This window comes from Vulpes vulpes, chromosome 1 (genome assembly GCF_048418805.1).
Source record: "Vulpes vulpes isolate BD-2025 chromosome 1, VulVul3, whole genome shotgun sequence".
NCBI lineage: Eukaryota > Metazoa > Chordata > Mammalia > Carnivora > Canidae > Vulpes > Vulpes vulpes.
Window position 1 is genome coordinate 148,194,354 of NC_132780.1, and position 15,745 is coordinate 148,210,098.

Sequence of the window (15,745 nt, forward strand, 5' to 3'; positions counted from 1 at the left end):
TACCTCTTATCCTCTTGTGGCAAAGAGTGGGAAACTCTCAACTGCCTGGAAGGTGGATCTGGTCAGAAGTCCTGGTCAGACCACTGTACTTTGCTGGGAATGACGTCAAGGAAAGTGTGGGAAAAGCTTATCATGAGTTTAGGTTTTTAATATAATGATTCAATGTAGAATTCAAAAAATAAACTTAGCACTGAACTCATTTTTATCCAATGCTTTATTATTAAGGTGACATTTTGAGGTCATTGAACTCACTCTAGTACTAGCAAAAGTAATCTACGTTTTAAAAAGTTTAATTGTTACTATTCAAAGACTTAATTTAGATTGTAAATATTCCTATATCTTTTTGGTTCATATCCTATTTCTTTTCAGAAATACATCCAGTGTGTATATAAGTGAGTATATTTATGCCTTTGGTATTTGGCACAGATAGTAAATTTTTGATTTTTCGTGAGAGATTGAGACTGCTCACTTTTTAAATTAAAAATATTGTCTTCATAACATCCCATCTATCTACTTCAAAGCAAACATATTAGTCTCTAGCTGGTGTTTCTCAAACCTTAGCACAGCAGAATCACTTGGGGAGATTGTGTGTGTGAGTGAGTGTGTACATGTGTGTACGTATGTTTAAATACAAAGGCCTGGGCCTCACACATACCTACTGAATCCCCTCCAACATGCAAATTAATGCTTAATGTCCTAGGAAATTCTGATGGTAAGTCAGCTACAGAAGCCACTGTGCTAAACACATTAAATTTACCTTCTGAAACTGAAATATTTTCTTAAACTGAAAAATATTTGGCAGGAGAAAAGGGATTTTTTTTTGTTTCATTCGTTTGATTTTGTTTGTTTTAAAATTTCCAGTCCATTGAGGACCAATACTTTAAAAAACATATAAATTATCTGACAAATCATACAAAATAAAAGCCCCAAGTTCTACTGATTAGCGTCAACAGATATAAAATTACTGTCATGTGTTGTTTCTAATTGATCCATTCATGTAATTATCTCACTGTAGACTAGTGCAAGACTTTGTGGGCCAGCACACGTGAGCAGAACACTTGTGGGGTCATGCATCCCCAAGCCGCCCTTAGCTGTAGCTTCCTAACAGCATTGCCTGCCCTGAGTCTGACTCCCACAGTCCATTTATTCCATGGCTGTATATCCCATCTTTCCAGAGAGTGAACAAAGTCTTATCACCACCTTTCTTTAAACCCTCCAATATCATCTTATCAAATGACCCTGGCCTAGGAAGGAGCTGGGTGCTGGCTACCTGCATCTACTCCCATTCCCATTAATCACACACCGGTAGCACTGATCTCCTTTTCACCCACCCCTCATACACTTTGAGGCTATTCTTGTCCCAAAGCCTCTGTTCTGGCTGTTCTCTATTCCTACAAGGCTTCTCCTCTGCTCAGAGCTTTGACTCCTTGCTCCTCATTCAGGTCTCACTGGAAATGTAACTCTGTTTCAAATAGCAACTGCCTTATTCACACACAGATGCACACATGTACACCCTTCAATCTGCCTCTCAAATCCAAAACCCTATACTATTTTCTTCACACTTCCCCTCACTTTTGGAGTATTTTGATTTATTTTTTAATATATCTCTCTCTACTGGAACATAAGCTTGATGAAAGCAGGAGTGTTCACAACTAGAGCTCCCAATGTTGGAAGCCTTAGTAGACTGTAGGCGGCCAAAATGCATTTGCACAGTGGATGAAAATGTCAATTTCAACATGTAGCATGCAAAAGTCACTCATGGAATGCTACCTTCCATTGTATCTCCCCTCTACTTTCTTCATCATGGCTCAGAAATTATTAAATGCCATTTAAAGTAAAGCTCTGATTTCTTCCACTTAACCATATAGGTACTCCGTGCATACGCACTGGTCTGGGAGGTAAAGCCAACCACTTGTAGCCTGGGACAGACTGGAAATGACTAAGATGTTAGAGTGCGAAGCTCTGGCACCTGTCTAGTCCCACCTAAGTAGACCTTAATTTCAAGACTTTGTTTTTCTCAAAAAAAAAAAAAAAGACTTTGTTTTTCTCAATGATTTTGGATCTTCAGATCATTAGCTGCTCCCATACTCAAAAGAAATCCTTTCCAGAATAAAATGCAAATGGTTCTCAGAACATCTCCTGCTTGGGATTAGCTGCTTTGCACTCTATTGCCATGCATGTTTCAAAGTTGGCTGCAAATGCAAACTTACAGATAAGTACAAATCAAAATTAACAGCTCACTTTTCCCCTGGCTACACACCCTGCATCACACAGATAGCAAAACCCACTGGCACAGTATTCCTTATAACTGATCCACATGGATAATTTTTGCTTCTAATGCCAGAGTATATGACAATGTGCCGGGACCTATGGATATCTGTCTGGGTTGGTAGCTTTGCTGTGAACTCATATGTGCAAATACAATCTGTATTTTTCAAATTAAAAATAGCCCTCAAAGGCAATGGACTCCAAACTGGTTATTAACAAAGTTGAGAAAGAACATAAGGGTGTGTCACACTCAATGTCACTTGGAATAAATATGAGAGTTGGTTCCAGTGGTCTCCATTTTCATCTCTCCTGCACTCCTCTTCCTGTTCCTCAGAAGATTATAGATTCTCGTCTCCGAGAGGAAAAATACAAAATAGACACTCCTCTTCAGATTAAATTTGTGCTTTTCTCATCTATCAGATTGTGTTCGGGAATTGGAAAGTGGCATAGAATTGAATAGTTTAAAAAATAAAAAGGGACTTGAATCAGGGAAGGAGGATCTATTCATATTTTGGAAATAAAAGGAACACCCCATAATCCTGTCAGCACCAGGAAGGCACCATTTATACTATGTGCTGTCTCTTTTGTTGCAAGAAGACACAGATTGTATTTTTAGTGCAGTAAACAGCAGGTTCTACTGTGGGAATCCTTGCGGTTGGTACCTATAGCAACCTCATTTAAAATGTTGTAAAGCTTTAAAACATCAGGAGTTGAAAGTAGTCAGTCATACACACTTTCTTATATACATTCAATCTCACACACACACACACACACACACACACACACTCATGCTTGTCTACACATTGATATTAAGCAGTATGTGATACTGTAACACCTGCTGGAGTTTTACCATTGAATCATACTTCACAACCAGGCTAGAGAGTTAAGAAAAATAAAATATACAACCAGCCGCAAGAGGACGTTTATGCCTAATCAGCATATTTATACCACACGGTAAGCAACCATTTGAGTTCATCGAACCACCTCATCATTTACACATGGAGTATTTTTAAAAGGTATAGTTATTTATTTGACAGAGAAAGGGGTGAGGAGAGAAAGAGAGCATGAGCAAGGAGAGCAGCAGAGGAAGAGGGAGCAGACTCCCTATTGAGCAGGGAGCTTAATGCAAGGCTTGATCCCAGGACCCTAGGATCATGACTGGAGCCAAAGGCAAATGTGTAACTGACTGAGCCACCCAGGCACCCATACACATGAAGTATTTGATCAATATTTTAGAGCTCCTACTTGCACCAGACATTTTTAGTGCCACGGCCATATGTTTTTAGCATTCACCTTCACCACCAAAGATGACTAGTGCAAAACCCTACCACTTCCTTCTGAGAGAGGTTTGTTCCTGGCCAGAGGAAAGAGCATAGTTAGCCTTTGTTCAGGGAAAGCCAAGAGGCTGGAGAGTTAATGCCCAGAAGCAAACTTCAGCCAATGATAAGTGGGGATTTGAGCTATAAATACCTTAGTCTCTCCACAGCTTAGCAGGGACACATTTCAGCCATGGGTCCAGGGTCTCTTGGATCCTCTCACCCCCCTCCCACCCAGACTTGAGCTCCAGCAGTCCATAGTGGTAACCAGTTTGATTACATCCCTCCTGGATGCATCCCCTTCCCTGTCATACTTCCCCACTTCTCCGCTTTACCGAGATCACCTCCTCACATAAAACTTTAGATTCTAAGCCTTGTATCACTCACTGTCTGCCTCTGGAGCAATCCACACTAAGACCTGCTTCAGTCCTTACTCTTTTCTGAAATGTGCTTTTCATTAAATAGTCTAGGACACATGTCCCTTGGTACTGATTCCACAGAAATGTGGTCCTCACCAAAGACCACAAGTGTGGAAAAGCCCTACAATTATGCCTATACTTTGTCTTAAAACATGAGGATATTTTCTCCATGGTGTAAACACCTATAACAGTAGGATGATTCTTAACCAACAGAATAACTCACTATAGAAAGCTATTTGAATAGATATAGTGCTAAATGAGAGAGCAGTTGCCTATCTTTTTTTTTCCTTTTACTACTCTGCACATTATTTCTCAATATATATTTTACCCAAATTTTATTCCTCTGTGCAAAAATGTATTTGCGGGTTATATTTAACAGATATGACCAACATATCCAAATGAATATTTACTTTGCGGGTTCCACACACTCAGCACTGACTTTTTAAAACCTATACTGAAGTCCCCACAGCTTGTCATCCTGTTGCAAAGATAAGCCTTCAATCAATGAAAATATTTAAAAGAAATGTGCAAAAATATTGAAGCATGAAAAATTGTATGGTAATTAAAAGATTTATATAGAAACTTCTATAAATGCCAAACACTAAAAGTAGCAGCAATTAAAATGGAAGAAAGGTGGGAACAAGTAAAAAGAGACCTAGGAAAGTCTCAGTTCCAGATCTCCTATTATGGATAATCCTTAAACCAATGACCCAAATTTAAGCTTCAATTTCTTCTGTACATTCTTGAATGGTTTGTGGCAAAAAAAAAAAACATTAATATTCTCCTTGGTTATCAATAATTCATTCACTTGATCAATGTGTCAACTAATGTTTGTTGATATGATATTAAATTGTATCACAAATACACAGCAATGAACAGGACAAAATTCTTGCCCACACTAAGTTTGCATTTTAAAAGACAAATAGTAAATCAACCAGTAAACAAGTGTATTCATAATATAATTTCAAGTAGTGGAACTCTGACAAAAAATAAAGCAGGCATAACAGGGCTAGAGAATAGGGGGGGAATAATTATTCTGGAAAGGGTGGCCAAGGATGGCTTCTCTGAGGGGCTATCATCTGAAAAGAAGGAGCCAGCTCTGCAAAGAAATGAGAATAGTATATTTCAGGCAGAGGGAACAGTCAATGCAAAGGCAAGCCCTGGTGTAGGGATAGACTTAGCACGTTAAAAAAAACAAACAAACATAAGACTACTATAAGTAAGTCAAAAAGGTGTCACACGTAGGCAGGGACCAGATACTACAGGATTTTATAGGCTCGTAGTTTGGATTTCATTCTAGGGGAATGGAAAACATTCAGAAAGTTGAAAGGATCACTCTGGCTACCATGTGAAAAATAGATTGTGGAATATAAGAACAGAAGAAAGATGACCAAGTAAGGCTATCCTATTCCCTTGTTGAATGAGAGATGATAATTGTTTCCAAGTGAGAACATTTGTATCAGAAAAAGGAATAAAGAACTGCTCCTAGATTTTTTGCTCAAATAACCTCATGAATGATGATATCAATTATGGAGGTAGGGTCAACTAGGCAAGAAGCAGGCTGTGGATGCAGGCAGAGCTCAAGAACCCTTTTAGAGTGTGTTGAATCTGAAATGCTGATTGTACTTCTCAATGGAATCAGTTGGATATGTCAGACCAAAGTTCAGGGCTGGAGATATAAACTGGAAGTCATCAGCAGTAGAAAAGATTTCAACCTTCAACTTAGCAAGATTAGGGAGGGAATAAAATACATCTGAGAACATTGTCTTGGGACATTCATTCACTTAGAAAATAAAGAGGGAAAAGGAGACTAGAAAGAGAAGTGTGGAAAGAATTAACATTGATACAGAAAGAAATCTGGGGAAATTCTTCAGATTTATGTGCAGCAGTTTCCACCTGAACCCAACAGAGACTCAGAGTCCCATTATTTGTGGACATAGAAGGACAATAATCTCTGTCTGGGGTTCCAGTTATTAAAACTGATCCCTAAATGGGCTCTGGTTGTATAAGCAAGAAGACGGATATTTTTATTATAGCCCCCCAGGGACAATGAAAAAGCAAAGGAAGGAAAGCTGCATGCCTTCTACTCTTCCACCCTCTCCTGAGGAAGAGCCTTTAAGTTCAGAGGGAAGAGAAATGTGGACTCAGATGGCAGAGGAGCTGGTTCCATGGCCGACTGTGAAAGAATCCTGCTTCAGGTTCAGGTGACCATACTAGTGAGAGGATGTTCTCACCTGGTCACAGAGCTGCATGTGAGGAATCTGTGCCTTACACAAAGACATAAGTGATTTTGTGGAGGGAATAACAATGCTATAGTGACACTGCTTAATCCTTCAGCATCCCTGTGATAGCATAGACTCTAACTTGAGCTCAGTTCTTCTCCTGGCTATTTTGTTTGTATTAGACAACCCAGCCAACAAACCAGCTCCTTCACCAGCATGCTCCCTTTGCTGGAGGCATCAAGTTCAGATATAACCAACCTGTATTGAAGAAGGACCCAGTCCATTCTGCCTCTGTTTTAGGAAATACAGACACTGGTGGTGGCAGACCCAGGGCTCTCCCATCCAGATCCTTAAAGAGGTATTTTCTTGGATTTTCACAATCTGACTCAGGGCAAACCAGTATCCCTAAACCTTTCCTGTAAAGACAGAAAATAACTCTCTCATTCCATGATAAGCAACACAGAGAAAACATATATTGGTAGTGTTAACATGAAAAAGAAATTCAGGGTGCCTGGGTGGCTCTGTTGGTTAAGCATATGACTCTTGATTTCGACTCAGGTCATGATCTCAGGGTCATGAGATAAAGCCCTGCATCAGGTTCTGCACTCAGCATGGAGTCTGCTTGTCCCTCTCCCTGTGCTCCTCCCTCCTTCAAACAAACAAAAATACATAAATAAAATCTTTTAAAAAAGAGAGAAAAATTCAACAGGATTTTATTAATAATGTACTACACAAATACAAACTAAAAAGCTTTAGAAAATGTTTTTTCCCAGTTATATGGGCAAAAAGAAAGACATTCTTTTAACCAAATATTCAAGATATCTGAATATATAATCTTTGCCTCAATTGCTAATTCTGTAAGAAGCAAGATATAATAAAACGCTCCTACCTCTAATATCTACTGAGCATAATGTAATCATTTCTTTATGAAACTTTGAGGCCTTGCAGGACTTTAAGATTATTATTATAAATATCAATTCTATTTGTGCTATCTACAAACAAGGTAAAAATAGATATTTTCATTCAACAAATATCTATTGAAAACCTACATCTACATGTTGGGGAATACAGTGGTGATAAAGACAGACATGGTTCCTATACTTTCAGAATTGAGAGTCAGACGGGTTATATAAACAAGTTATAGACAATTATAGCATTGAATTATAGAGCATTTATTTGATTTCCCCTGGTCTAATAATTTTAGGCACCATTGGTAATAATATTAAATATTTATTGTATGCCAACCATGTGTCAGGTATTAATAATACAAAGAATCAGAAGCTAATATCATTTAGCTTTATAACTATTTCATCCCATAAGTAAGACATGAACTGAAGGAAAATTGGGCAGAAGAAAAAATGACAGAATAACACAAATTGCAAACCTCATAATGTTTAGGTACCGAAAAAATGACTCAGGGATGGGTATTAAAAAAGGACTGATGTTGGGCCAAACATATTAACTTTCTAATTAGGGCAATTTTTCTTGATTCTTTTCTTCCAACTAAAGGAGTTTTCCCCAATGTTGTGGGGGAAAGAAAGTAACCCATCCTAGTCCCTGCACAAGGCCTCCTGAGCCTTCTTCCAAAAACTAATGACACCATACTCCATGGAAGAGTCAAGAATTGGGGTAATTTTTTTTTCCAGTGATTTTGAAAACATTCCAAAGGAATATCTCTAATAAAGATAAAACAATGACACATCAATAAAATTTGCATTCTATCACTTTTGCTCCCTTTTTTAGTCAGGAAAACTCACATGGCTGAGCCCAATTCAAGAGAGAAATAGAGCCTCTGTTGTGAGAGATATCGCAAAAATCTTATATTGAGAGACACTTGGGCTTGGTGGTTGAACATCTGCCTTTGGCTCAGGGTGTGATCCCAGGGTCCTGGGATCGAGTTCTGCATCAGGATCCCGGCAGGGAGCCTGTTTCTCTCTCTGCCTCTGTGTCTCTCATGAATAAATAAGTAAAATATTTTTTTTTTAAAAATCTTATATCAAAGGGCATGCACATAGGTAAATAAAGAACTGGGGCCATTCAATCTACCATTTCTTTCCAGAAAAACTTACTTCTATTCACATTGATGATTTTATTCTTTTTTTATTTTTGTATTCTTTTTTTTTTTCTAAACATGTTTAAGGATTAGAGGAATTGCCAAATACTTCATAAACATGGCTTATTATAAATATTAAAACTGGTACCTAGCTTGTAAAGGAGGAAAGTAGAACTTGTTTTTATCTTTGATCTTTAGCATCCTGGTCCCCTCTGCTGTTATTGGATGCGTGATTCCTGTGTTCTCCACATTGGGCAGGATGCAGATATCTAGGTCATCACTATAGCAACTCTTCACAAAATTAGAAAATGTGACATCTGAAAAAAAAGTTAATATATCATAACATTGGATAATATAAACTATCAACCACAAATACAGACTACACAACTAAATATTCTTATATCAACACATATCTGGGAGTAAATTTAAGTTATCCACGGTAGTTCCAGGAGTTAATATATAAACCCTGACTTAAAATATCTGTAGTTCTTCAAGACATGAATATTGCATGCAAAAGAGGAGAGTATTCCAACACACTAAAGTCTTAAGAGCTCGGGACTGAGCCTGGGTGGCTCAGTGGTTTAGGGCCTGCCTTCGGCTCAGGGCATGATCCTGGAGTCCCAGGACTGAGTTCCACATCGCGCTCCCTGCATGAAGCCTGCCTCCCTCTGCCTATGTCTCTGTCTCTGTCTCTGTCTCTGTCTCTGTCTCTCTCTCTCTCTCTCTCTCTGTGTCTCTCATGAATAAATAATTTTTTTTAAAAAGTCTTAAGAGCTCTACTTTTCATCAAAGTTTTGATCACAATCCAGTGAGAGTGAGTACAATAGCACAAAAGAAATCTGATGGAGGATTAACATCATAGGTTGTGGCATAACTGGTTCTAATCCAGGCTGCCCCATCAACTACTGAACAACTTCAGTGAAGCACAATTTCTGCATCTATTTTCTCCTGCTTATAGTAGGAAAAAGAACACCTACTTAGAGAGTTGTCATATAATCAAATGATCACTGTGAAAGTTCTTCAACAGAAATAAAGTAATGACTTTTTAAAGGAGTCACTCACTGTCATTTAAATCACCATGGTGGGGCAGCCCGGGTGGCTTAGCAGTTTAGCACCGCCTTCAGCCCAGGGCCTGATCCTGGAGACCTGGGATTGAGTCCCATGTCAGGGTCCCTGCATGGAGCCTGCTTCTCCCTCTGCCTGTGTCTCTGCCTGTGTGTGTGTGTGTGTGTGTGTGTGTGTGTGTGTGTATGTGTGTGTCTCATCAATAAATAAATAAAATATTTTTAAAAATTAAAATAAAAAATCAATCAATCAATCACCATGGTGATTATCAATAGCCAGCAGGCTATCCATTGGATGGTAAACACTAGACCACTCTTGATATAATTTCAGAACACCATTGAAGATCCTATGAACAAATGTATGAAGATCCTATGCACTACATTGCTTAGGAGCTGAAATGTCCTACCTTGAAGTTTCAGAATTCCTGAAGTTGAATGGCCATTCCTCACTCTGTGCCATGGTTCCTGAGGCCACCAATTTGGTTCTGAAGTGAATATAGGCCACAAAATACCAACTCGACCCCCTCTTGGATTGGAAGGAGCTCGATCTGATGATGTCAAGTTGGCAGAGCGAGGCTTAACTCTGTCATGAATGCAGTCAAAAGAGGAGCTAGTGGCTACAATGACTGAATTCCTAAGTACGATCTGTACATTTTCGATGTGACTCTTTGGAACAGAAGACACATACACTGTTGCCAAGAGACCAACCGAATTATCTACCAGAGTGATGTTCTCTATCTCCACACTGTTCTCCACATGTAGCATGGCACCGTAGTCAAAGTTCTTGAAAGCCAAGAAGCCAGAGATACCAGTACAGTTGTCAAGCCCATTTTCCTTATAGAGATGAAGGCCATGAAGGCTTGAGTGGGCCACATTGTCAGACCAGCGAGCTTCAGGAGAAGAGCACCTGTGACCCTGGATGTGAAAGCCAATTCTCTCTGATCCTGCCACAACATTGCCATAAAGGTTGATGTCCTTTGCCTGGTTCGCTTTGATTCCTGCCACCCAAACGGTGGACCATGCTGACTGTGTCATCAGAACCACAAGGTTATTAGAGAGAGAAAAATTCTGACCCTCCAAATCTATGCCATGGCCAACTGTGCCAAACACTATATTGTCATTTAAAATGATCCCATGACTGGCAGCTGCACGAATGCCCCCACTGCAGCTTTGGTGCAGAGAAGACGATATTATCCAGGATCCTGCCGATGCATTAGTGAATTCAATGGATGAATACAGTGGTGACCCAAAGTTCTGAATTTCCACATTTGAAAGTTGAAGGACACCTGCAAACAAAATGCATATCATCAGGTACTCTCTCTTTCTCTACAAAAGGCAAAAGGATGGCCCATTTGTGGGCATCAGGAGATGCAAAAAGTTTTTTTAATATAGTAGTTTATTCTCAATACCAGCACTATATTTCACACCATGAGTCTTGCTGATAACAAATGAATCATTAGAAATATCACATGAGTGCCTGTCAAGGTTTCATGTGCAGTCTGAAGAGTCTGTCAGTTGGATGGGGAAGAGGAAGGACAGATAGGAAAGAGAGAGATAGGCTTTGGAGATGAGCACGCTAGCTGGCAGATTCCATGTATTTTTCTGCTGGGCTAGTCAAGGACCCGGATGAAAATGAAGAAGGAAATATGGATTCCCAGCCACTCACCTCAATGGCATGTCTCCTCTCAGGGATCCCAAGTGAAAGGTCTATTACCATTCCCATAAAGACATTGCATGAAGGAATATAATACTCAATTATATAAAACATATTTTTAAGACATTTTAACAATATGGTAAAATATTTCCTGTATTTTTATCCTCACCACAGTGTGGTCCCTGTCTCTTTTTCACAATAATAAGATTCTCTACATCTTTTATGTCAGGAGAGGATAGAATTATTTAGCCTTACCAAGAAATTTATTTGTACTAATTTAAGTAGATATTGCAAAAACACAGTTTGAACTGCAGCCACTAGACTGATTTAAAAATATAATGTGCACTGGGGCAGCCCCGGTGGCCCAGCAGTTTAGCGCTGCCTTCAGCCCGGGGTGTGATCCTGGAGACCTGGGATCAAGTCCCACATCAGGCTCCCAGCATGGAGCCTGCTTCTCCCTCTGCTGTGTCTCTGCCTCTCTCTGTGTGTTTCTCATGAATAAATAAATAAAATCTTTATTTATATATATATATAATGCACTAATATGTCAACGTATATCCTCTTGGTAAAATAGCTAAGAACATGATTATAGACAGAACATAAAGACTCCTAACACTGGGAAACAAACTAGGGGTGGAGGAAGGGGAGGAGGGCGGGGGGTGGGGGTGAATGGGTGACGGGCACTGAGGGGGACACTTGATGGGATGAGCACTGGGTGTTATTCTGTATGTTGGTAAATTGAACACCAATAAAAATTAATTTATTAAAAAAAGAACATGATTATAGAAAATAATGAGGCAAATTAATAACTTTATCACCTAACTCTCATTTAGCACTCATTAGGTACCAGGTACTGTTCTAAGTCATACATCAATATAGCATGTATGTTCATACGTGTGTGTGTGTGTGTGTGTGTGTGTTTAAACTCCTAACTTAACAAACATTCTATAAGGTAGGTATAATTAGCCCCATTTTACCAATAAGGAAACTGAGGTAGAAAGGTTTAAGTAACACATTAGACTTGGATGGAGGCAAATGCATGCAGAGGATACACTGTTAACCCTCAAGCAGGCATGCTGGGGGGAGTGGGAGATGCAGAGGAATAAAAGGAGCAGCTTTGCATTGGGATTCAGGCAATGGGGCTACACCTAATGTGCCAGGAGTTAATCATGTGCCCTTAGCTACATAGGTCCCAACTTCGTATTTCATGTTGTTTCTTTCTTCTTTCTTTTCTTTCTTTTTTTTTTTAAGATTTATTTGTTTATTTGAAAGAGATAGAGAGAGAGTACAAGTGGAAGGGGCAAAAGGGGAAAGAGAGTCCCAAGTAGACTCCCTGCTGAACTCAGAGCCAGATATGGGGCTCAGTCCCATGATCCTGAGATCATGACCTGTGCCAACATCAGGAGTCCAACACTCAATCATCTGAGCCACCCAGGCACCTCTTTTTTCTTTCTTTTTAAAAAGTTCTGCCGAAGGTGAACTATAAAGTTATTTCTCTCACTAAAAAATAGAGGGAGCTATGGTGTTTCAGGAATAGCATTTAAAGCTCAAAAGTAGTCCAGCCTAAACCCTCCACCTTCCCCACTTCTTTTTCACAGAGGAGAAACTAACACCCTTAAGAATCAGGTACCATGAAGGATCATACCATCATCTAGAAGACAGATGAAGTAAAAGACCATGTATGTCTTTCTGGGGCTCCTGGGTATTTCAGTTAAGTAGCCGATTCTTGATTTTGGCTCTGATCATGATCTCAGCATCTTGGGATCAAGCCCCACCTCAGGGTCCCACCTCAGGCTCCATGCTCAGCAGGGAGTCTCTTTGAGATTCTCTTCCTCTCCCTCTGCACCTCCTCCATGTCCTCTCTCTCTAAAGTAAATATATATATATATATTTTTTTTTGAAAGAGACCACGTATGTCTTTCTTTGTTGCTAGATGACAGGATTCCAATATATCTAAATTTCTCAAATGACACCAATTAAGGAGGCACTGGTGGATGGTGCAGAAATATTCACAGAATGACAAAATACTCAAAAACTGGGCAGCCCAGGTAGCTCAGCGGTTTAGCACCACCTTCAGCTAAGTGTGTGATCCTGGAGACCCGGGATCCAGTCCCACATCGGGCTCCTTGCATGGAGCCTGCTTCTTTCTCTGCCTGTGTGTGCCTCTCTCTCTTTCTGTGTCTCTCATGAATAAATAAATAAAATCTTTAAAAAAATGGTCAAAAACTATTTGTCTGATGATAACATTTTTTACGGTGTCCCTCACCAATAGCACACAGCTGAAAGGGCTATGGATCCTGTCACCATAGGACTGCAGCCCAAAGGATACCAGACGCTAGATCCCACACATAAATACCTTATTTTGTAGAATGGAAAGTGGTTCTAGAATTTCAGTCAAGGCAATATATCAGTATTATTTTAATTTGTGGATTTTTTATGTCTTATACTTACATGATTATAATTCATAGTTATAAATCATATAAGATCTTTTTACTCATGTACATATTAATCGATGGCTGAAAGCTAATCAATAGTAAATACTTAAAATGTCTTGAACATTTAAGTGAAACATTAAGCAATGATTATGTTCACAGCTATTGCTCTATTTTTCCTTTTGAAAAATCACAATTCTAAGTACAAATTGCTGGATGTTATTGGTCAGAAAAAGAATGACAGGGGCCTCCAATTTAAAATAGAAATTTTAAGTACTGGCCACATTTTCTAACTTAAAATTGTTCAACATCCATAGCTAGCATCCTTGACCTACACCTGCAGATTTCACCTCATCCAGGCTCTGGTGTATATTTACAGAAAAACGCAAAGTTTCTTAATTTAGTGTGGGAAACCAGATTGGATTCTAGAACAGAAAGGGACACTAGTGGAAATACTGGTGATATCTGGAAAATATCCTAAATTTAGTTAAGAGTAATGCATCAATGCTAACTTTTTGGTTTTGACAAATATAGCAGATACGTCAGATAATAACAATAGGGAAGACTGGGCAAAAGGTACACAGGAACTCCCCATACTATCTTTGCAACTCTTCCATAAATCTAAAATGATTACAAAATTAGAAATCTATTCAACAAGGGCTTCAGAATCAGACTTGAACTTAAATGTTACCTCTGATACTTTCTTGCTGGATGACTTTTCTCACTCTTCACTTACTTTTCTTCATTCCCATTTATGGAGCACTTAATATATAGCACTTAATACAGTTAACTATATTAGAAAGCCAGTGATGAAAGACCCAATCTTACCCTCAAGTTGTTGTTCACAAGCTCATAAGTGAGTTTCACACATAAGCAGGCAATTTTATTACAGACTTTGTTTCCTCATCTATAAAAATGTCTCTCTCACAAAGATCTTAGAATTGCATGAAACAAAATAGGCATGAAAACCTGCATTAATCTTGGTGTATAACATCCCTTTCCCCAGGAAGAATTTAAGAAACCCTGGATCAGCAGTGCCAGAAGTTCAGGATCATGTCAACCTTGTTACCCATTCAGCTCTGGCCTGGTGCTAAACCATCAGAACTGGACTTCTATCCTGTGATTATGTTCCAGGACCGCCCACAGTTTCAGGTAAAAGAGATCTGTCTCATTTCCAGAAGACCAGGACTTAGCCTGTGTCTCCATCTTCTAAAGTATGGTTTCTCAATCTCAGCACTATTGACATCTTGGACCAGAGAATTCATTCATTCTTTCATTCTTTCTTTCTTTCTTTTTTTTTTTATTAAAGATGTGATGTTTTACTTCCAAGTCCAAGACTCATAATTCTATAAATTAGCAGACACCTCACATCACATTTATTTTTTTTTTGATTTTTTAAAATTGTATTTAAAAAATGTATTTTTTTTCACTTTTCTGACAGAGCTTCTTTTTTTTTTTAATTAATTTTTATTGTGTTCAATTTACCAACATACAGAAAAACACCCAGTGCTCATCCCGTCAAGTGTCCACCTCAGTGCCCGTCACCCATTCCCCTCCAACACCCGCCCTCCTCCCCGCTTCCACCACCCCTAGTTCGTTTCCCCGAGTTAGGAGTCTTTATGTTCTGTCTCCCTTCCTGATATTTTCCAACATTTCTTTTCCCTTCCTTTATATTCCCTTTCACTATTATTTATATTCCCCAAATGAATGAGAACATACACTGTTTGTCCTTCTCTGATTGACTTATTTCACTCAGCATAATACCCTCCAGTTCCATCCACGTTGAAGCAAATGGTGGGTATTTGTCATTTCTAATGGCTGAGTAATATTCCATTGTATACATAAACCACATCTTCTTTATCCATTCATCTTTCGATGGACACCAAGGCTCCTTCCACAGTTTGGCTATTGTGGCCATTGCTGATAGAAACATCGGGGTGCAGGTGTCCCGACGTTTCATTGCATCTGAATCTTTGGGGTAAATCCCCAACAGTGCAATTGCTGGGTCGTAGGGCAGGTCTATTTTTAACTCTTTGAGGAACCTCCACACAGTTTTCCAGAGTGGCTGCACCAGTTCACATACATCGCAATACAAGCATCCATTCAAAAACTGGAAAGAACTCTAATTCTTTCTTTCTTTCTTTCTTTCTTTCTTTCTTTCTTTCTTTCTTTCTTTCTTTTTTCTCTTTCCTTCCTTCTTTCTTCTTTCTTTCCTTTTTAAAGATTTTATTTATTTATTCATGAGAGACAAAGAGAGAGAGAAAGGCAGAGACAGAGGGAGAAGCAGGCTTCCTACAGGGAGCCCGATGTGGAACTC

General features: G+C 39.1%; 1 protein-coding gene across 4 annotated transcripts in view; it reads right to left on the minus strand.

The window, feature by feature from the left end:
* The window catches only part of PKHD1 (PKHD1 ciliary IPT domain containing fibrocystin/polyductin), a 477,678-nt gene that overhangs the window by 116,362 nt on the left and 345,571 nt on the right, over nt 1-15,745 (minus strand). For 3 of the 4 annotated variants that reach the window (XM_072733695.1, XM_072733698.1, XM_072733700.1), the window contains 3 exons: nt 9,750-10,628; nt 8,427-8,595; nt 6,484-6,641 (listed from right to left, as the gene is read on the minus strand). In XM_072733695.1, the coding sequence (XP_072589796.1) occupies nt 6,484-6,641; nt 8,427-8,595; nt 9,750-10,628 (1,206 nt within the window). Of the gene's footprint in view, nt 1-6,483; nt 6,642-8,319; nt 8,596-9,749; nt 10,629-15,745 lie in introns of those variants that run through there. The other variant, XM_072733701.1, reaches the window with a different exon arrangement.